Source organism: Mobula birostris, chromosome 9, assembly GCF_030028105.1.
Source record: "Mobula birostris isolate sMobBir1 chromosome 9, sMobBir1.hap1, whole genome shotgun sequence".
Taxonomy (NCBI): Eukaryota; Metazoa; Chordata; class Chondrichthyes; order Myliobatiformes; family Myliobatidae; genus Mobula; species Mobula birostris.
The window spans coordinates 29522754-29545332 of NC_092378.1; the positions used below are offsets into that span (position 1 = coordinate 29522754).

At 40.5% G+C, this 22579-nt stretch overlaps 1 protein-coding gene across 1 annotated transcript in view; it reads right to left on the bottom strand.

The window, feature by feature from the left end:
* The window catches only part of rtcb (RNA 2',3'-cyclic phosphate and 5'-OH ligase), a 43086-nt gene that overhangs the window by 14724 nt on the left and 5783 nt on the right, over positions 1-22579 (bottom strand). The window contains exons 2-5 of the mRNA XM_072267688.1: positions 21302-21380; positions 20466-20533; positions 18361-18460; positions 17519-17675 (exon numbers count right to left, since the gene is read on the bottom strand). Coding sequence (XP_072123789.1) covers positions 17519-17675; positions 18361-18460; positions 20466-20533; positions 21302-21380 — 404 coding nt within the window. The remainder of the gene's footprint in view (positions 1-17518; positions 17676-18360; positions 18461-20465; positions 20534-21301; positions 21381-22579) is intronic.

Consider the following 22579-nt stretch of genomic DNA (forward strand, 5'->3'; position numbering starts at 1 on the left):
CAAGATCAATTAACGAAAAGGATTTTTTTTTGCATTCAGTTACAAAATATTTCATTGAAAGCTAACCTTTCTGTTCTAGGGGTACTGAAAGGATAATAAAACTCAACGAATTATCTAATTTCAAACAACAGGAATTCTGCAGATGCTGGAAATTCAAGCAACACACATCAAAGTTGCTGGTGAACGCAGCAGGCCAGGCAGCATCTGTAGGAAGAGGTGCAGTCGACGTTTCAGGCCGAGACCCTTCGTCAGGACTATCTAATTTAGTAGCCGCGTTATTCATAAGGAACCAAAATGGTAAAGAGCCAGAACATCTGGTTAAGATATTTCATTTTAAAGGTAGCAAATATGAAATAAGATGATAATATGCTGCAAATTTCTTTAATACCTTTATTAATACTTTAATAGCCAGTTCTTGATTCTTACTTCATTGACAAAAATGAAGCAAATTTGTCCCAAGACTCAATACTAATAGATTATCTGGTAGAGGAGATATTTTGAAACAACCATACTCATGCAGAGCAGATTCAATTTTATCTCAGTGTATTGTTACAGCAGTCTTTTCAGTCTCTATGCAAATTGCTTAAGGGAAGAACCAAGCCACACAAGTTCAAACATTACCATACTGTGAAATTTGTTCAGATGGCTGTCAAGGTTAGCAGCTTTCTGAATTTACCAGATGGTTATTTAAGTAGTTGTCTAGCTTTGGTTAGAATACACAGGGATTATTTATTTGTTTACACTTAAAATGATTGGTGCAAATGATTAATAAAACAGCTATTTTAAGTAGTAAGTGCACTTTGTAACAATAAATACAATTTGTTTTCTACTGTAACTCTAGCTGAAGTTCAAAATTACAAGGCAAAAGCAAAATAATGCGCAAGTTATAAATCTGAAATAAATGCAGAAAAGCGCTGTAAATAGTCAACAGATAAAGTAGCATTTATGTGGGAGAAAGAAAACAAACTGCTTAAGCGGTCTCATATCGTATCACTTACACCAGTGATTCCCAACAAGGGTGGTTACATGTCCTCTGGGGGCATTAGGGGAAATAGAAGTCGTTGGGGGGGGGGGGGGGTCAGTAAGCAGCACCCTAACATGAGACTGATCAACCATTAGTAGAGCAGACACTTTCAAAATAACAGGATGAGACACTGTAACATGGGAAGAATCTCAGTTCTGCAGGCAGTAAGCACTCATCACCACAACGCATCCGAAACTCGGCAATCTCATCTGACCTTACCAACCAAACAGACATTATTGGAGATTCATAAATTAGCAACCAGGGTGCCCAACAGTTCCCCTTGACTCACGGCAATATGTTCATGCAATTTAACAGTTGGACATTAAACTACACCCTCTCAACCTTCTCTACAGATCGATGAAATAAGATCTGTAGAGAAAGTTGTGCAATAATACAGCGCTGGCCAGAACAAAACGGTGAAAGGGAGCTAATCAGTAAACCCACCGTCACCAAGGATTCCTCTTGAGGTGTTCAAAGCCACCTAGGCTTCATGTGTATGACCTAGAACCATCTTTGGGGCTTATGAGACCTTACATGATTCATCAATCCTGCTAACTGGAATAGTATAAAGGTAGCTTGCCGAATACTAGCTCTATCCCGACCAACATTCAGTTTCAATCTGATCCTTGTCAACGTAATTTTCACTGTTGTGATCATCTTCATCTTTGCCTCACTAATCCTTTGCATGCTGCTACCATCATTCCATCCATGTCAACTCGCTGCTGTCATCGCCATCCGATAGGCATTCCCAGTTTATGTTAATTTTTTGTTTTAATTTTGCCCTGCTAATGATGGATAAATATGTACGGCGTGATCTCTACCAGTCTGAAGGAGGTGAAGCCTTGAATTCTAACTCTGCTAAGAAACAGGAACAGAAACTACAGAAAGTGTGTCAGTACAATGTTACATACCTGGAGTTTGGTCTTATTCTATACCCATCAGAACAGCGACGCCCTATGTGCTTTATTTGTAATACTGTACTGTCTAATGAAACCATGAAATCATCAAGATTGCAAAAGCACTTCCATAAAAGACGACTTCTGAAAAGGCGACTTATGGTATTACTCAGTTCCAGAAGGTGAAAGGAGCATTTGAAAAGTGCTGCACACTCGAGTCATTTGCCAAGAATGCTAAAATTGACTTTGATAGTGGTCTGATTGCTTCTTATAGTATTTCCAAAATGATAGCAAAGTGTAGAAAATTTCATACAATTGGTGAAAGATTAATAATGCCTGCTGTATCAGAGAAACCCAGCACTGTTCTCAAAACGGATACCAGTATCTTAAAATCAATATCTCCGAGTAATAACTCTGTAGCTCATCGTACTGATGAAATGAGCGAGGACATTGAGTATCAACTATGCACAGAGCTACAAAAATCAGAATTCGGGATACAACTGGATCATCAACTGTTCGAGATGAGGCATTGCTAATAGCATATGTAGTTTATTAAAAAGAGATTCTCTTTTGTAAAAAGTTTTTTAAAAAATTCAACAAAGAATTAATCCACGATGAGCTCAAAATGTATATTGGGAATAAAAGTAAAAGGCTGACTCTTAAAACGTTTCTTTGAACTTTTGACACTGTAGTTGAATTTTTGTTCAAGGTCAACAAGAGCTTAGGAAACAAGATTGAACTCCTCCGTGGAGATGTGGCATGCCTAGCCGATCTGTATGATGACATGAACATTCTAAATATGAAACTACAGGGTGAGAGTTTCAATTTAATCCAGGAAAATAGTGCAGTGTTCATTTTTAATCAGAAAATTGGAAATATACAAGTAAAGCATTGGGAGGAGAATATTCTCAGTTTCCCTGCATGGAAAGTATGGCACTCTTTCACACTCAGTGATTTGCAAGAGTACTGATAACACCTGCAGTCACTGAAAGATTTTCAGAATCAATTCAAGGATTTGAATGATCTAGAAATTCCAGACTGGGTAATTAACCCATTTCATTGCAAGGTGGAAGAACAGGAAGAGAGCTTGCAAGAAAAAAATATCGAAATTCAGAATGAAGCAGCAGCAAAAATGCTTTTCACAAATGTCGGCTTTTTGGTATGTTGTTACACTGTCATACTAAGTTTCCTGGTCCTTGGAGAAGAGCCAAACTGCTCTTCATCGCATTTCTATCCTCCTACCTTGCTGAAAGAGGCTTCAGTGCAGTGAACCACATACTCACAAAAAAAGAAACCACTTGGATATTGTTACGCGGGGGGACAGCTCTTGCTGTCACAACTTGAACCAGATATTTCAACTCAAGCTCAAGGATCACATTAATATCGAAGCTGCGGTACAGTGCACTAGTACTGTGTAAGCTTGGTATAAAAATGAATAAAAATTTAAAGCAGAATTGTTTTTCTTGTGTTAGCATGTGGTATAAACATGTTTTTATACTATGTGGGCACTAGAAAGTATATTCTGCCTAAGTGTAAATATGAAGGTGCTTGGGGTTGGGGGGGGGGGGGGGGAGGGGCAGATGTTGGGCTAAAAAGGGTTAGAAAACACTGATTTACACAGTAGAAAGTTCCCCAACCTGCTGAGTATTTCCAGCATTTTCTTCTTTATTTCAAATTTCCAACAAATGCAAGATTTCATTTTTGGACAACTGCTGATTTGTATCCAATACAGTTCATCTCTATTCTTACTTAACATCCTCCCACATTTAAAACAACCTCTGAATCAGAACAATGCTCATAGGTTTAAAATTAACAATTTACACAATGTACCTGGCGTCATTGCCTATTTTTATTATTCACTGCTAATTATCTTTGTACTTCTGGTTCATTTTCACACTCAGTTTTTACAAAAAAAATCTTTTATGAAGTTGAGGCCTAATAAGTGTTATTGGAAGTCCTATTAATTACTTTTAAACACATGGAAGCCCTCAGAATGCTGCATGGAGCTCCTGTATAATTACATCTATTTCAATACACGTACTGTAGCTTAACAGGTAAGGTGGACAAACAGAGGACATGGATTGCCAAGTGACTACAGTTTTTAAAATAGTTATGGAGAAAGATAGAACAGGTTCACAGCTTAGAGTCCAACAGGAGCAGGGCCAAATTTAAGGGCATTAAGGCAGGTTACAGCTGGAACTGACAGGGAGACTATTTAAATGCAAAGGAACAATTGACAACTTGGAGACTTTTAAAAGAATCATATCAAGTATCAAGGGATAGCAAATTCCTGTTAGGATGAAGGGTAGACATGTCAGGTTCAGAGACTTCTGACTGACAAGAGATATAGGTCAGGAAAAGGGAGGTTATTAGGGATTAGGAACAAATCCCTCAATGAATATCAAAAGATTAAGAACAGGTTTAAGGAGGAGGGCAAAAAGGAAGGGAATGAGATGGATTTGGCAGGTTAAAGATAATCCCAATAGATTCTTCAGTTATATTAAAAGGATGATTGGGAGAGATTAGGTCCTCTTAAATATCACAGGAAATGGCTGAGATTTTTAATGTTTATTTCTCCTCTGTGTTTACAAAGGAGAATTCATGGATGTCAAAGCAAGAGGAAAATAAGTAGTAAGGTCTTGGGTCAAATGCTTATTAAGAGGAAGGAGGTATTTGCAGCCTTAAAACACATCAAGGATAGGCATTAACACCTCCATCATGATCAGTCTAAACACTGGTGCTCCACAAGTTCACATCCTGAGCACCCTAACGCTACTCCCTGTACACTCATAATTGTGTGGCCAGATTCTGCTCTGTCTCCATCTCCTCTACAAGTCTGCAGATAATACCACTGTTGTGGCTCAAATCTCAAATAATAATGAGTCAGAATACAGGAAGGAGATAGGGAGCTTGGTGACATGTTGTCATGACAACAACCTTTCCCTCGATGTCAACAAAAGAGCTAGTCATTGACTTCAGGAAGGGGGAGGGGGTTGGTTGCACAAGCTCCTGTCTACATCAATGGTATTGAGGTTGAGAACTTCAAGTTCCTAGGAGTGAGCATCACCAATAAAATGTCTTGGTCGAACCTGTCAAGGCTCTACTTCCTCAGAAGGCTAAAGAAATTCAGCATGTCCCTGTCGACTCTTACCAATTTTTACTGAAACAAAAGCATTAGAGAAAGCATTCGCTCTGGATGCATAACAGCTTGGTATGGCACGTGACCACCAAGAAACTAGAGTTGTGGTCGCAGCTCAGAACATCACAGGAACCAGCTTTCCTTCCATGGACTCTGTCTATACTTCTTAATAGCTTAATCAAGAACCCCACCCAACACAGATATTCTCTGATTTCCCTTCTCTGAAAAGGCAGAAGATACCACCTGGCTCAAGGACAGCTTCTACCCCACTGTTATCACTCTAGGGCAGACCCTAATATGGTAAAATAGACTCTTGGCCTCACCTTAACCTTGTTATCATCTTGCACTTTATCTGCACTGCATACTTTTGATAGCTTTTACGTTTTATTCTGCATTGATATTGTTATAACTCATTCCAGCTTAGGGAGGGGGAGGGAATGTCGACTCAGACCATGAGAGGCCTGCGTCGGGCATTTTCATGCCTTACAAGGCACAAATTGGAAGTCTGTGTGGGGCGCCACTCCTCGCACAGACTAGAGCAATGTGTGATTAAGTGCCTTGCTCAAGGGCACAAACACGCTGCCACAGCTGAGGCTCGAACTAGCGACCTTGAGATAACTAGACGAACGCCTTAACCACTTGGCCACATGCCCAACACAAATGCACTCCAGCTTAACACACCGTTCAATGATTTGATCCATATCAAAGAATGCAACACAAACTTTTCACTGTATCCTGGTACATGTGATAGATAATAATAAGCCAATACCATTTGTGGGGGGGGGGGGGGGGGGAATCCCCAGGACCTGACCAAGTGTGCACTGTCAGATGTCATGGGAGGCCAGGAAAGAAATAGCAGAGACCCTTCTAGGGATATTCAAAGTTCAAAAATAAATTATCAAAGTACATATATGCCACCATACACAAATCTGAGATTCATTTTCTTGCAGGCACAGTAAATACAAGAACCACAATAGAACTAATGAAGGACCGCCCCCAACCAATGAGCCAACAAACTGACAAATACAAAAAAAGAAAAAGATAATATAACTACTACTACTAATAATAAATAAGCAATAAATATTGAGAACATGACATAAAGAGTCCTTGATTGTGGGAACAGTTTAGTGATGGGATAACTTAAGTTATCCCCTCTGGTTCAACAGCATGATGTTTGAGAGGTGATAACAGTTCCTGAACCTGGTAGTGTGGATCCCAAATCTCCTGTACCTTTTTCCTGATCACAGCAGCAAAAGGGCACAGTCTGGGTGAGGAGGTCCTCGATGATGGATGCTGCTTTCCTGGGACAGCGCTCCATGTAGATATGCTCTGCTCAGTGATGGAGAGGGTTTTACCCACGATGGACTGGGCCATATCCACTACATTTTGTAGGCTCTTCTGTTCAAGGACATTGGTGCTTCCATACCAGGCAGTGTACAACCGATCAATATACTCTCCACCGCATTGTGTATTGAAGTTTGTCAAGGTTTTAGAGGGCAAGCCAAATGTTCGCAAACTTCTAAGAAAGTAGAGGCACAGCCAAACATTCTTCCTAATGGCACTTATGTGCTGGACCCAAGATAGATCCTCTGAAATGATAACACCAAGGAATTTGAAGTCGCTGATCCCCCAATGAAGACGGGCTCAAGGACCTCTGGTTTTCTCCTCCTGAAATCAATAATCAGTACCTTAATCTTGCTGCCACTGAGTGAGAAGTTGTTGTTGTGGTACCACTCAGAAAGATTTTCCATCTCCCTCTATGTGCTGATTTGTCATCACCTTTGATTCGGCCTATGACAATAGTGTCATCAGTAAACTTAAATATGGTATTGGTGCTATGCCTAGCTTCACAGTCATAAGTATAAAGCGAGCAGAGCAGGGGCTAAGCACACAGCCTTATGGTGCACCTGTGCTGATGGAGATTGTGGAGGAGATGTTGTTGCCAATCCGAACTGACTGGGATCTGCAAGTGAGGAAATTGAGCATGCAGTTGCACGAGGAGGTACTAAGGCCAAGGCGTTGAAGCTTACTGATTAGTTTTGAGGGGATGATAGTATTAATTGCTGAACTGTAGTCAAGGAAAAGCATCCTGAGGTATGCATCTTCGCTGTCCAGATGCTCCTCTGCTTCTTTTTAGCTTCTTTTAGAAGACTGGAACATTAGCCATACTCCAATGTTCAAAAAGGGTAGCAAGGACAGGTTATGGAACTAGAGGCCTGTTAGCCTGACTTCAGTTGTAGGGAAGTTACTGGCAGGAATTTTGAGGGACAAGATCTACCGTCGCTCGGATAGTCAAGGCCTGATTAGCAGTCAGCTTCTTTTGTCTGTGAGAGACTGTTTGACAAATGTTTTGGAGTTTTTCCAATGAAGTCACTGGAGAAATAGATGAAACTAGGGCAGTGAAGTTGTCTACATAGACTCCAGTAAAAACTTTGACAAAGTCCTAAATTGCAGGCTGATCCGGAAGATTACATATCATGGCATTCAGGGAAGCTAGCGAAGTGGATTCTGAAATGGCTGGATGACAGAAAGCTGAAGGTGATGGTTGAAGTTTGATTCTGTGACTGAAGGCCTGTGACTAATGGGAGGCCCCAGGGGTCAGTGTTGGACCTCTGTTATTATGTATGTAAATGAACTAGATATGAATATACATAGTATGATTAGCAAGTTTGCTGATGATACTAAATTAGGGGATCTTGATGATAGTGAAGCAGATTACAATGAATTGCAGAGAGATCTTGATCAGTTGAAGATATGGGCTGCGGAATGACAAATAGATTTCAACTTGGATGCATTTCAACATAGTGTGAGATAATGCATTTTGGGACAGTCAAACCAGGTCAGGACTTATCCAGTGAACAGGGTATTGAAAAGCTTTGTGGAACAGAGCCACCTTAGAGTACAAGTGCATAGTTTGCTGTAGTGTCTGAGCAAGACAACAGGATGCTGAAGAAGACATTTGGCAAGCTGCTTTCATCAGTCAGGGCATCAAGTTTCGGAGTACGGACATTATGTTGTAGTACAAGGGTCATGGGCTATTCATAGACAACTGGGACTAGCAGCGAGGATGCTACAGTTAGCATGGACCAGTGGGGCTCCAGGGCCTGATTCCATGCTGTACTAATCTATGACTCCAGTATCAGTGGGTTGCTGTTTCATTAAGTGGAAGATTCAACGTAGGCTTAAAAGAAGCCTTGTGTTGGTGAACCAAAATAACCTGAGTGCAGTGTCTGACTTGAACTGCATGTAACTGCTCTGAAACATCTCAATTCGTTGAAATGCAAAGAATGACATCAGAGGCATATCCGTATTTGGGGAAAGAGCAACAAGTTAATGCCACCTGTAGCCATGGGCCATAACCAGGATAGCCTATAAGTTTGAACCAATAAAATCAAAATATAATAGTGCAGCATTGATCAGGAAAATAAATAAAAATAAATGATTTCAGATGGCAGAACAGCAAGGAAGAACCCCATGCCTGGAGCAGAGGGAAGGAGGATCAATTGTTTTGTCAACAGGAGATCCCTCTTTCAATATTATATGTGGGAGTAGTAGTTGGGTGAGTAGCAGTCCAAAAGGAACAACCACATTCAGGAGCTGTTGGCTATAACTTACATGGATATTTGCAATGACGTAATCAAGTTGATACAATACAGACAAAAGTTTGCATTTCATTAGGATTTGTGTGGTCATTTACATAACCAAAGTCAGTTGACCAAGGTAAAGGTCAGCAATTATATGTACCATTTTAATTTTACTGTGCTTTCTTCCCCATAATTGTGTAATTGCATTGCACGAAACATCCAAAACCTTTTAAAACTTTAAGTCTGTTTAACCACACTTATTTTTTAAAGTGAAGTAACTTGGATTCCTGTACTGTTCAATAATGTTTCACGACACAAACAACGCCCAAGCCCTCAAGCATCCATCAGCCCCACTATTGTCAGAGAACGTTCCAGTATAGTATCTAAAAGAATTGATAAGCTCCATATTGTGGTGAACTGCACTGCCAAATCAGTATTTATCAAACAAGACATTTTAAGTCCTTCTAAATTCTCTTACATGAATATTCTACATTCTCTGAGCAGTATCTTACTCATGTGGAAACAACCTGTATCTCTGCAGTATCGTACTCCTCAGGTAAACAACCCTCAGCTTCAGCAAGAACAGCTCCAACTCCTTAGATTTCCAAATACAACTCTAACCCCTAGTTTTGATGATAAATTGTTTCCATCATCTTTATAACATTCTCCATAACCAGGTGTTTATAACATACAACATTCCAGAAGGCATATTTTATCCTGTAATTTTATCAAGCATGATTTCTAATTAGAATATTTGCACACCCTTTTCACCTCATTTGTGTTAGATCCCATCTTCTAAAGTGCATTTCCTTTGCTATTTTTGACTTTCTATGTTGAACTCTTGCCTGCAGTCTTTCATGGTTCCTGTCCTGCTTTGATGTTGCACATGATTTATGACATTGTTCACCCTTTCTCCAGGTACAGGACACTTATGGGTACACAATGAATTAAGGCAACTGAGCCTCTGCCTCCTGTGTGCACGTACTTGATAACAGATTTATACTACCTAGGCCACGTTCATGAAATTTCTACTAAAAACTTGAAGTATCGTCTCTTCTGGTTGGAGAACACCAAGCTTCACAGGTCATAAATAAAGGCAAAATATCCCACACCTCACAAAAAATATAGAATATAATATGCCTTCTGGAATTTTGTGCAATTATGAGCACCCTGTTATGGAGAGTGCTATAAAGGTGATGGGAACAATGCAATTTTATCAAGACTTAGGGGTATTAGTTGTATATGGCAACTGATAACACTGACACCAACTAAACTTTCACAGTAAAAGGCACCGTATCACCTAAATGACTCACTCAAATTTTACCTGGACTGCACAACAAATGCCTTTGTCAAGTCAGTTACAAAGCTGTGCTGCACAGAAATGAATCCTTCAGCTCACCCCAGCTCCATACCAATCTTCTGCCCATCTACACTAATCCCATTTGCCCACATCAGGACTATCATTCTCTGCCCTTCCTTTTAAAGAGTTTGTCTAAATGTCCATTAAATGTAGTAACTATATCCAAATCCACATCATCTGGCAGCATGTTCTCGATATCAACTACTGCCTGTATAAAATAATTACTCCTAAAATCCTCTTTGAAAACTCCTACCTTTGCATCTTAAACATATGCCCTAATTTTTGACATTCCTACCATGTGGGAAAAAAATTTAACTATCTACCCTATCAATGCACCTCATCATCTTCTATCAGGTCAACTAGACCTCTTTCACTCCAGAGAAAACAAGCCCAGCCTATTCAATCTCCCTCGATAACTAAAGACCTCCAATCCAGGTAACATCTTGGTGAACCTTCCATTCAACCTACAGGGTAGTGACCTGCACATGATACTGCAAGTGTGACCAAATGTTTGGTAGAGTAGTAACACAAGATCTGACCTCTTATACTCAATGTCTAACCAAGAAACGCAAGCATGTGGTTTGCCACATATTCTATCTACTCAAGTTGCAACTTTCAACGATCTATGAACTTGCACCTCAAGGTCAGCCTGATTGTCAACTTTCCTCTGCACCCCACCATTTACTGGGGATGTCCTACCCCTATGTGCAACAGCTCAAACTTGTCAGAATTAAATTTCATCTACCAGCATTCCACCCAACCTTCTAACTGATCTATATCTTGCTGTAGCCTTAGATAACCTTTCATGTTATTCGCAACGTCACCAATTTCCATGATATCTGTAAATTTACAAATTATGCACCTTACAATCATATTCAACACATATCACTTGAAGCCATTAGAGCTTCACGCCAGTGTTCTCTGAGTTAGATAATCTGCACCAGGGGTGCGTGTAAAGAGCTTTTAAATCAGGGTGGCGATAGAGACTACAAAAGCAGAGTTTCAGGGCAATTTTTCTGATTTGAGGAACAACTAATCAGCAAGAGGGATTCATTAGAAAGGGCCAATAAGAATAACTCAAGTTCAAGCAAAGTAGTCATTCATTTGGAGTGTGCCAGTCCTTAAGAGTGGCTTTGGCTCATCAGGCTTAGGTGAGATCAGGCATGGGTGGCGTCTTGCAAGTTGCTCTCTGTGTTCTTAATTGTTCATTCTTCATCTATTAGTGCATAGTGTAATGAGGATGGCTCCAGGGGCAGTATTTTGTACCACACGTGGAAAGTCTGGGAGACCTCCAGTCTCCCAGATGAACACATCTGCACCAGGTGCACCGAGCTACAAGTCCTGAGAGAATGTATTAAGGAAATGCAGCTGCACCTCGAGGACCTTTGACTCATACAGGAGAGTGAGGAGGTGAAAGATAGGAGCTACAGGGAAGTAGTTACCCCTAGGTTGCAGGAGACAGGCAACTGGGTGACTGTCAGGAGAAGGAGGGGAAGGCACAGCCAGTGCAGAGTATACCTGTAGCCATTCCCTTCAATAATACGTGTATAACTTTAGATACTATGAGGGGGGAACGACGTACCAGGAGGGAGCCTCAGTGACTGGGGAAGATATAACCTATACAAAAGGGACGGGCTACAGCTGAACCTCAGGGGGTCCAATATCCTTGCTGGCAGATTGGCTAGAGTTGTTCGGGTGGGTTTACACTAACTTAGCAGTGGAATGGGAACCAGAGTGATAGTGCTGAAGACTGGGTTACAAACAGAGGCACAATATGTAGTGAGACTCCTAGCAAGGACAGGCTGATGATAAGGCAAAATTATAGTCAACAGGATGAGTTGCAATGTAAAAGGCCAACAAAATTGAAAAGGATGAATACAGGGCTAAAGATATTACATTTGAATGCGTGCAGTATACGGAATAAGGTTGATGAACTTGTAACACAGTTGGAGACTGGCAAGTATGAGGTTGTAGCCATCAATGAATCATGGCTGAAAGAAGATTATAGCTGTGAGTTTTATGTTCAAGGATACACATTGTATTGAAAGGATAGGCAGGAAGGCAGAGGGAGTGGTGTGGCTCTTGGTAAAAAATGAAATTAAAATTGTTAGAAAGAGGTGACAAAGGGTCAGAAGATTAAATAAAGCATTGGTGAGGACTCAATTGGGAGTACTGTGAGCAGTTTTGGGCCTCGTATCTTAGAAGGGATGTGCAGAGGGTTCAGAAGGAAGAAGATTCATGATAATGATTCCTGGATTAAAGGACTTGTCATATGAAGAGCGTTTGATGGCTCTGGGCCTGTATTCACCGGAATTCAGAAGAATGAGGGGGTGACCTATTTGAAACCTATCAAATGGTGAAAGGCCTTGATAGAGTGGATGTGGAGAGGATGTTTCCTCTGGTGGGAGTGTCTATGACCAGATGACTCAACCTCAGATAAAGGGGTGTCCTTTTAGAACAGAGATGAGGAGGAATTTCTTTAGCCAGAGAATAGTGAATCTGTGAAATTCATTGCCACAGGCAGCTGCGAAGGCCAAGTCTTTACGTATATTTAAGGCAGAGGCTGATAGATTCTTGATTGGTCAGGGCATGGAGGAATACAGGGGTAAGGCAGGAGATTGGGGCAGAGAGGAAAAATAGATCAGCATGATTAAATGGCAAGCAGACTTAATGGATCAAAGGGCTAATTCTGCTCCAACAGTGCCTATAAAGAAGTATCACCCCCCGGAAGTTTTGTTGTTTTACAATATCGAATCACAGTGGATTTAATCTGGTTTTTTTGATACCGATCAGCAGAAAAAGACTATTTCATGTCAAAGTGAAAACAAAGTGATCTAAATTAATTAGAAATATAAAACACAGAATAATTAATTGCATACATATTCACCCCCTTTAATATGACACACCAAATCATCACTGGTGCAACCAACTGGTTTTAGAAGTCGAATTAGTTAAGGTGTCCTAGCTATATATAAACCTGTGCAGTCAAGGTGTTTCAATTGATTGTAGGAAAAATACACCTGTACAGTATCTGGAAGGCCCAACTGCTGTTGAGTCAGTATCCTGAGAAAAATTACACCATGAAGACAAAATAACACTCCAAGCAACTCTACGAAAAGATTATTGAAGAGCACGAGTCAGGAGATGGATGCAAGAAAATTGCCAAGTCACTGAATATCTTAGAGTACTGAAATGGAAAGAATATAGCACAGCTGTAAATCTGGCTAGAGTAGACCATCCTCAGAAACTGAATAATCGTACAAACAAGGGGACTAGTGAGGGAGGCCACCAAGAAAACTCTGGAGGACTTACAAGCATCAGCGGCAGAGATGAGTGAGACTGTGCATACAACTGTTGTCCAGGTGCTTCACCAGTCACAGCTTTATGTGAGATTGGCAAAGAAAAGGTCACCGTTGAAAAGAAGCTCATATGAAATTTCTGCTGGAGTTTACCAGGAGGCATGTGGAAGAATCTGAAGTCAAATTGAGCTTTTTGGCCATCAGACTAAATGCCATATTTGGCGTAAGCCAAACACCGCACATCATCAAAAACACATCATGTGAAACATGGTGGTGACTGCATCATGTCGTGAGGATGCTTCACTGCAGCAGGCCCTGAAGGCTTGTGAAGGTAGAGGGTAAAATGAATGCAGCAAAATACAGAGAAATCCAGCAGGAAAAACTGATGCAGTCTGCAAGAGAACTGTGACTTAGGAGAAGACTTATTTTCCAGCAAGATTATGACCCCAAGCATAATACAAAAGCTACAGAGGAATGGACAGGGTCCTGACCTCAATCCAATTGAGAATTTGTGGCTGGACTTGAAAAGGACTGTTCACTCACATATCCCATACATATTCCATGTATTTAGGTGCATCGACTAAATACTGACTTGAAGGAGGTGAGTAATTATGCAATCGATTATTTTCTGTTTAATATTTGTAATAAATTTAGACCAATTTGTAGAAATTTGTTTTCACTTTGACACTAGTCTTTTCTGTTGATCAGTGTCAAAAAGAAAGCCAAATTAAGTCCACTGTGATTCAATATTGCAAAACAATAAAACATGAAAACTTCTGGGGGGGGGGGGTGAATATTTTTTTTAAATCAGCACTATATTATTTTATGGTCTTGTATATTGCAATCAGCAAAGGTCCCAGTACTGATCTGTGTGGAACAACGTTAGCCACAGATTTCCAATCAGAAAAAATCATTCCAACACCAACCTCTGCCTCCAATCACCAAACCAAGTGTGCACCCTTCATCATTCCACACTCTTCTTGCCCCTTCCCAAGCCTCACTCCTCCCCATGTCACTCAATAGTCGTGGCTCTGCTGGTGCCTCGCTATGCACGCTCGTGCTACGTTAAGAATCCAGATTTTCAGTTGCAGCTTGAGCAGATGGGCAAGAAGATTCCAACTTGGGAGGTGCAGTCCAGAGTCTGGGCTGCTATTGGTACTCAGTCCAAGTGTCACCAGTCACTGGCACACCCAGAGTTAGGGAGAACGCAACAGCGTCAGTAGGCGAGCAGGTCACACACCTGAGTAGTGTCATAGAAGCAGCCTCTAGGCAGTGTCAGCAGCTGTCCTTGCATTCATCTGTCCTATTTTCACCCTCACTAAATCATGGCATAGGACTATAATTCTAGGAGGTCCTGCTGTGCAACCTTTAGCCCAACTCCCTAAATTCACTCGGTAGTGCCAACTGGAGTAGCAATCTTTCACAATAGGTCTATACATCCATCCATTCTACATCTGTGACATGGGACACGAAACATCTGCAGTTACAGTGGCACTGATAGGAGATGTGACTCTGTGACAGTGTGAGCTGGGGTAGGAAGGGAAACCACTGTGATCACAGTACGCTTCAGATATTTGCATTGGTCTCTCAGTGCACTGGTCTTCACAAAAGAAATGCTAACCACTGAATTAGCAAAAACCATCAGGCAAGTTGACCAACATTAATAAAACCACTTAGATGCATACATTTCATTTGCAAGGGGAAAATGAATAGCACAACATAAAGCAGGGGTCCCCAACCTTTTTTGCACCGCGGACCGGTTTAATATTGACAATATTCTTGCGGACCGGCCAACGGGGGGGTGGGGGGTGGTGTTAATCACAACCAGATTATAGGTGACTATAATTCACTTATAAGTGGCTAGTAACACACTCAATTTTGTTTCTAAAAGGGATTATCTAACTAATTTAATATTAAACACACAGCGCATATTTTCCTCCTATGAATATAGTGATAAGTTAATAGCATCATAACATTTTAAGTAACATTTGAATATTAAACACACAGCGCATATTTTCCTCGTATGAACATATAAAATCATTGCAACACACCAACATCGGTGAATCAGTGGGAGCCCTGGGCTTGTTTCCCTGCAACAAGACGGTCCCATCGAGGGGTGATAGGAGACAGCGATACTCGAAGGGGGTTCCTTATGTCCAGTCTATTCCGCAATTTAGTTTTCATTGCATTCATTGCAGAAAATCCTGCTTCGCAGAGATATGATGTTGAAAATGGAAGCAACGTTTTCAGTGCTTTCATGGCTATCTCAGGATATTCAGCCTTGACTTTGATCCAGAATTCTTGAAGAGATGTTATGTTAGACATATTTTTCAGCCCACCGTCATTTGCAAGCTCAAGGAGTTGATCTTCTTCCCGTGCTGACATGGATGATTCACCGGGGACATTCACAAATGGGTCACGGACCCATTCCTTTGCACATCTTGGGTCGTTTGCGGTTGGAAAGTACGGCTCGAATTCTGCCAACAGCGAAGATAGGTAATCGCACACCAGCTGTCAGAAAGACAGAGCAACCTCAGTCTCTCCCAAAATCTCAGTTAATGTTGGGAACAAGTCAAATATGCCCCTGTCGACTCACCATCCCCATAGTTTCAGTTTGGCTTTGAAAGCACTTTATCTGCCAACTTGAAGACAGTTGTCATTCTCCCTTGAAGTGACAAACTGAGTTCATTGAGCAGGCTGAAGATGTCACACAGATAGCCACTAAGTACGACACTCTCAGAGCAACAACATTTGTGGAGGTGGTGGTTCTCAGCACTTGCTTCTGTCCCACTTGCTCACGTTTTTTCCTCTCAAAAAACTCAACAGGTTTGTCTTTTAGTGCAGGATAATTGGACTCAAGGTGCCGCAGCAGTTTTGAGGGCTTCATTGCCTCATTAGCCAGCTTGTCTCCACATATCACACACAGGGGGCTTGGAGCATGCGAGTCGCTGGTCGCAATAAAGCCATATTTTATGTACGACTCGTCATATTTTCTGTTGAAGAAAGCTTTCTTTTTTTTGCAGTCTCTGCGCTATCATCATTGTTAGACCTTTTATGTCCTCTTCCAAAGAAACCCTCAAGCGACGTTTGTTTTTTTACTCATTCCGACTATTGACCTCACGTGCGTTCAAGTTCAACAGTGGACGTGACAGGGAATGAGGAAAGGTGCAGCTGACTCATATCGCCTCATATCACCAAAAAATATTGTTTCCCCGCAGCCCGGTAGCACATGCTTTGCGGCCCGGTGATGGGGGACCACTGACATAAAGGAAGCAGTAAATAGTTTACGCTGCAATTTTTGGTAGGCAAAAGCCAAGGTGTTTAATAAATGAAATCTTAGTAAACTTACCACAGTTAAGGATAAATCTACCTTCCCCACATTTCCTACACACTTCTGTATCTGCAATTACCAGAGTACAAAATAAATAAAAGCCTGATGAAATGAATAAATTGGGGTGTTCTTCTTCCAGACTTTCCTGACTATTATGATAATGGCTATGGTTTCATTGTTCAACAATGAATTGTGAGGAAAGGTGGGGTCACTGATCTAGGTGCTCGGCTGATAAGTACAGCTGATGCTAAAAAATTATTTTATGGAACATTACATGTTGAAAAGTATTTAAAAAGAGGGAAATCACGCAAGAAAGATCCAAAGCCACTGAAGTTGTCTACTATATTTCCTGTTTATGTGGAGATGGATTAAATATCGCACTGGAATTGAATTGAATTGACTTTATTTCTTACATCCTTCACATACATGAGGAGTAAAAATCTTTATGTTACGTCTCTGTCTAAATGCGCAATGTGCAAGTTATTGTAATTTATAATAGATAGTATGTACAACAGGATGTCTTAAGTGTACAATACAGCTCCCCACTTCAAAATCCCATTCCTGAGATGGAGGTTAGGGGGATGCCAAGGCTAAAGTCATTATGATGATAGCAGGATGGAACAGAACAGGATGCAGGGAGAGAAAGCCACACTCCATCAGGGTGGTCACGAGTTCACCAAGCAGCATACACTGCAGCTATTTCTCAGGTAGGAAAGGTAGTGAGTGATGGATGAGGCACTCCAGCCTATCAATTGCATAATACACAAATTACAAAAGAAATTCATATTGTAGTATGCCATACATATGAAATCTCTTGTTCTTTATCCCATCCCATTCTTAAATAACTTTAATGTTAATCTCTAAGGTTCTGAGGAGCAATCTTACTTTGCACCCATTGGAATTACTCCTTTGGATCCAACTCCTACAGGAATGTGATCAAACATGGCTTGAGCCAGTTGCTCCTTCACTGGTTGAACATCTCCTTCATCGAGGTTAGTACGCAGCAATCGCACTCCACAATTGATATCAAAACCCACGCCACCTGAAAAAGAAAAATGTACTTTCATTAAAATTTTCATTTAACACTTAAATTCTCCATTTTTTTCTTCTTCCCACTTTCACCATCTGAAATTCAGGCAGCAAAATTGAGATTCACTTTCCTCAACATACTCAAAGGTTTTCTTAAACACAAGACTCCTCTCTGCCAACATAGATTTGATAAAATACAAACATAAACAGACATTCAAGCTGCCATTTCCCATGCAGAAATCCTAAAAGTCTAGAGTCCACATACATCAAAAATTGTAATTTAATATGTCCTGTGACCAGCAATTTGCTTTATGCACAAGAGTGAACTCTGTCATTGTGAGCTTTCTTTCTGAGGCCCAGAACTTTGAAAACTTTAGCTTTTAAATTCTAGGCTTGGAAAGGCTTCCTTCGCTGTTCAAAAATAATCAATGTAGAAATTTGAAGAGGTATAAGGATACTGGCAACACAAAGGAGCCAGAATCCCGTTGTTCTGAATGTGCTTCTAGGCTTAATCGAGGTAGCAGATGCATACTTGTGATTCCTCACACTTGTTCAATGCTTCAATTACGTGGTCCTGTGTACGTTTACACAACATTCTAAGTAGAACATGAAATAAACACTCCAGGTCGTCAACTGATTCAGTACTCCACAAAAGATTGTCAACATTAGTCCAAGCTGAGTAGTAATTTTTCTTTTACCTGGGGATACTACAGCTTTTGGGTCCTCCATATCAAAGGCTGCCATGTTTCCAATTGCAAACCCATAACCCGAATGGACATCAGGAAGCCCAATGGATCTCTTCAGAAAGAAAAACAGGTTTTAATAAAGCGAAGTTTCAGTAACTAAGAACTGATAACCTCTCACACAAAGCATTCCCTAGAAATATGAAACACATTAATAACACCAAATAAGAGCTAATGACATAACATACTATCTAATAATTTGGAAATACTTATGATTAACATAAAAGTGCTATATATTGATTCAAGTAATGTTTCTCGTACTCCCATGAAATCCACCAGGGCCCTGGATCCCATGTATTCTTCTAACTTAGCAGTTTCACTGTAAAATTATAATACAGCAGAAACTAAAATAAAATTTAAAATATTTTTCGATATTAATAGTGCTCAATAGTACAGGAGATCTGCTAGTCCAATACCGAAGTCCTTAGTGCATTGAATTGTCAGTTTTACTGTACACAAAATATTTTATGTACTCAAAAGCGAAGTGTTACAAATGCCGCAAATCTGAAATAAAAACAGAAAATACTGTCACTTGAAATCAGAGCGTGCTAGTGAAACGAGAAACAGCATTAACATTTCAAATCAATAATCTTTCATGAAAGCTAAAACATTCAGCTTTTCTTCCAACAGCTGCAGTCTGACCTGCTGAAAACTTGCATCACCTACTCTTTCCGAAGAATGCTCATTTTATGTATGTATATTCTATCCCTCCACATACCTAAACATGAAATATGTCATGTTTCAGTCCAGGAAACAACTTAACTTACAATCATCCCAAATCAAGACACTGCAATGTTTCATCGGCTTTCCGAAACACAAACACCAATTCAGAGCTACACTGTGATATAATCATCTTTTGGAAAAACAACTCTACTCAAATTACTGTAGAGCTTAGTCTTTGAACTGTGGGAGGGTACCAAAGCACCCAGAGAAAACCCATGCATTCCACACGGACGACATAGACTCCTCACAGGACGCAGAGATTGAACTCCAAACTCTGAAGTCCTAATTTGTTAACAATAGCACATCTTAAAAAGGCGTGCCACAAGAAGGTGGCATCCATCATTAAGGACCCTCAAGTTCAAGTTTAGTTGCCACTCAACCATACATATGTACACAGCTAAACAAGATAGTTCTTCTCTGGGGCCAAGATACAAAACAGCTACACCCAATCACATATGGTTACAAAAGCACAAACAGTCACAAAAATAATATCAGCACAAGTCCCTGAGCGGCATGGTCTGAAGATTGATAGTGCATAGGATGTTGTCCTAGAGCCATGTTTCTGCAAGAACAAGCATGCAGCAGTTCCTCATCTCACACAGGGGCAGCTGCAAACCTTGTCTCACGCTGAATCAGCCACAAAGGAGATCTTGTCTTCCAGAGAGTGAACACTGGAGAGCAGCACTGATGGCCGAGCAGGTCCACGGGGGACAGCTGATTCCAGTGCACCAACCATGCCCCTGTTCTACACCATCCTGGCTGGCTGTACAGGCGATGCCATGGCACGAGGGTCTGGTACACGCAACCACTGAGGACCTGCAGTTGGGCTCACCAATAAACTGGGCTTTCAACAGGGTCTTGCAATCACAAGAAAAATGTTTAAGACTCGCATTTGCACTACTTGTTGAACCTGGAGAGGCTGCTGTGACCAAGAGCGCCGCCATTTTACCAGATGCTCACCAAACAAGACATGCTCTCTTCTCATTACTACCATCAGGAAGGAGACTGAAGACCTACACTCAATGTTTCAGGAACAGCTCCTTCCCCTTTGCCATCAGGTTTCTGAACGGTCCATGAGCATGATGTCATTACTCCTCCTTTGCACTATTTATTGTAACTTATAACAATTTTATGTCTTAGGTCACCAATGACCAAGAAATGCTAGACACCATTATTTGTCCTTATTTACTACATTTCACTTTGAAACTCGCTTCCAACCATGAACTTCTACAAAGACCAATGCAAAGAGATTTCAATTTCCAATATAATCTTAGAATTGGATTGCTCTTCGCAGCAATTTCCATTGAGAAGCAAATTTTAATGAATTACCAACTCACATGAACAATACCAGGTAATGCTGCCACATTTCCAATCTGCTTCATTGCTGGCAGAAAGCCACCGACACCTGGAACAAGACAGAAGTTGTAAGTTGCATCCAATGTACCAACTGAAATTCAGACATTTCCACAGAACACTAAAACGACCCAGACCATCTCATTCTGCACAGCGTAAACTCTTACCAAATTTGCAAACAAGCTATGCAAGCACATAAATTAGTAGCATATTTGTTCAGGAACTAACCACTAAATTTCCCTCCTATGTCCGAGGTATTGTCCTCAAATAGACGGATTTGAGGACAATAAATAACTACATATGGCCTATAGATTGGAGAGGAGAGAAAACATGCAGGTGGGTATAGACAAGGCAATAAATTTGGTAGATTTTACAGACGCCATTAGTTCGGGCACCTGTCATTGGTAGTGCACATCTCTGAACTGTGCAGTAGCCGTGGATCACTGCTACCCAGTAAATCATAACCTTTGTCATAGTTTGATCTTCAAACATTCTTTTTTATCTCAGTCAAAGGATATATTGCCACACTGAAAGCAAAGGAGACTGCACTAACGTCCTTGACAGGCAGCTCATAAAATATGGGGGACAACCACATTTTCCAGGATCTCATTATAGACCTTAATAAAATGAAGGTAATAAGGGATTTTGCTTTATATATATTAATTATGTCATTCTATATGCTTCAGTGAGCAGATCATCAATATATTGAAGCACAACATCTAGCTGTGTACATCACTATCATTGTTTATATATTGCAGCTCTTAAAATCAAACTCCTGTACTCATATCCTACACTATGACCATACTACAATAGTTCTTACCTCCCCCACGGCATGAATTTCGAAGCTCATCAAACATCAGTTTTTCTAGAGTATCATTGACATAAAATACCCCTTCCACCTGGAAGAGAGGAAGACATTTTCGGTACTTAGTTGGGTTTGATATCAACACAAATTTCTGCAAATTTTTGTGACACCATTACACAAATACAGCACTGCAAAGGGAGTTTCTAGTTCAGAGTTCAAATTAATTATCAAAGTACATATACAACCCTGAGATTCATTTTCTTGCAGGCATATTCACTAAATCCATAATTAATTAAAAACCATATTGGAATCAATGAAAGACTGCACCAACTTTGGTGTTCAAACAGTGTGCAAAAGACAGGAGATTGTGCAAATACAAAAAGAAATAATAATACTAAATAAATAAGCAATAAATATTGAGAACATGAGATGAAGAGTCCTTGAAAGTGAGTCCAAAGGTTGTGGAAACATTTCAGTGATGGTCAAGTGAAGTTGAGTGAAGTTATCCCCTGTGGTTCAAGAGCCTGATTGTTGAGGGGTAATAACTGTTCCTGACCTGGTGGTGAGAGTCCTGAGATTCCTGTACACCAGGCACCTACAGAAGTTTGTCAAAGCTTTAGACGGCATGCTGAATCTTCACAAGCTTCTAAGGAAGTAGACGCACTGCTGTACTTTCTTCGTGTTTGCTCTTACATGCCGGGCCCAAGCATTAGCATTCCTCTGAAATGATAACGCTGAGGAATTTAAAGTTGCTGACTCACTTCACTTCTGATTCCCCTGATTCCTCCTCCTGAAGTCAAACATCAACTCCTGGTCTTGCTGACATTGAGTGAGGGGTTGTTGTTGTGGCATCACTCAGCCAGATTTTCAATCTCTCTATGTGCTGATTCATCACCACCATTGATTTCTACCTGTAACAGTGGTGTCATAGACAAACTGTCAAAGACAGAATTAAAGGTGGTAATAAATTAGTAAATAGGAGGGTGGCTGAAAATCGGGATTAAAATCATTCAACAATTTGAATTTATATAGTGTCTGTAACTGTACAAAATCTCAAAAATGTGCTTCAGAAGAACATTATTTAATAAAATTTAACGAAAGTAATGTAACAAAATTTAAGAATTGTCTAAGGGAGGAATGAGACAAGAGGAAGAAATTCAAGTGGAGCAAATAAATGAGGGGCTGATCATGAAACCAGAAGCAAAGGACCACAGAGATTATGGAGGGTTGTAGAGTTGATGGTGAAAAGCAATGTGATGGAGGTATATAGAAACAAGGCTGATAATTTTAAAA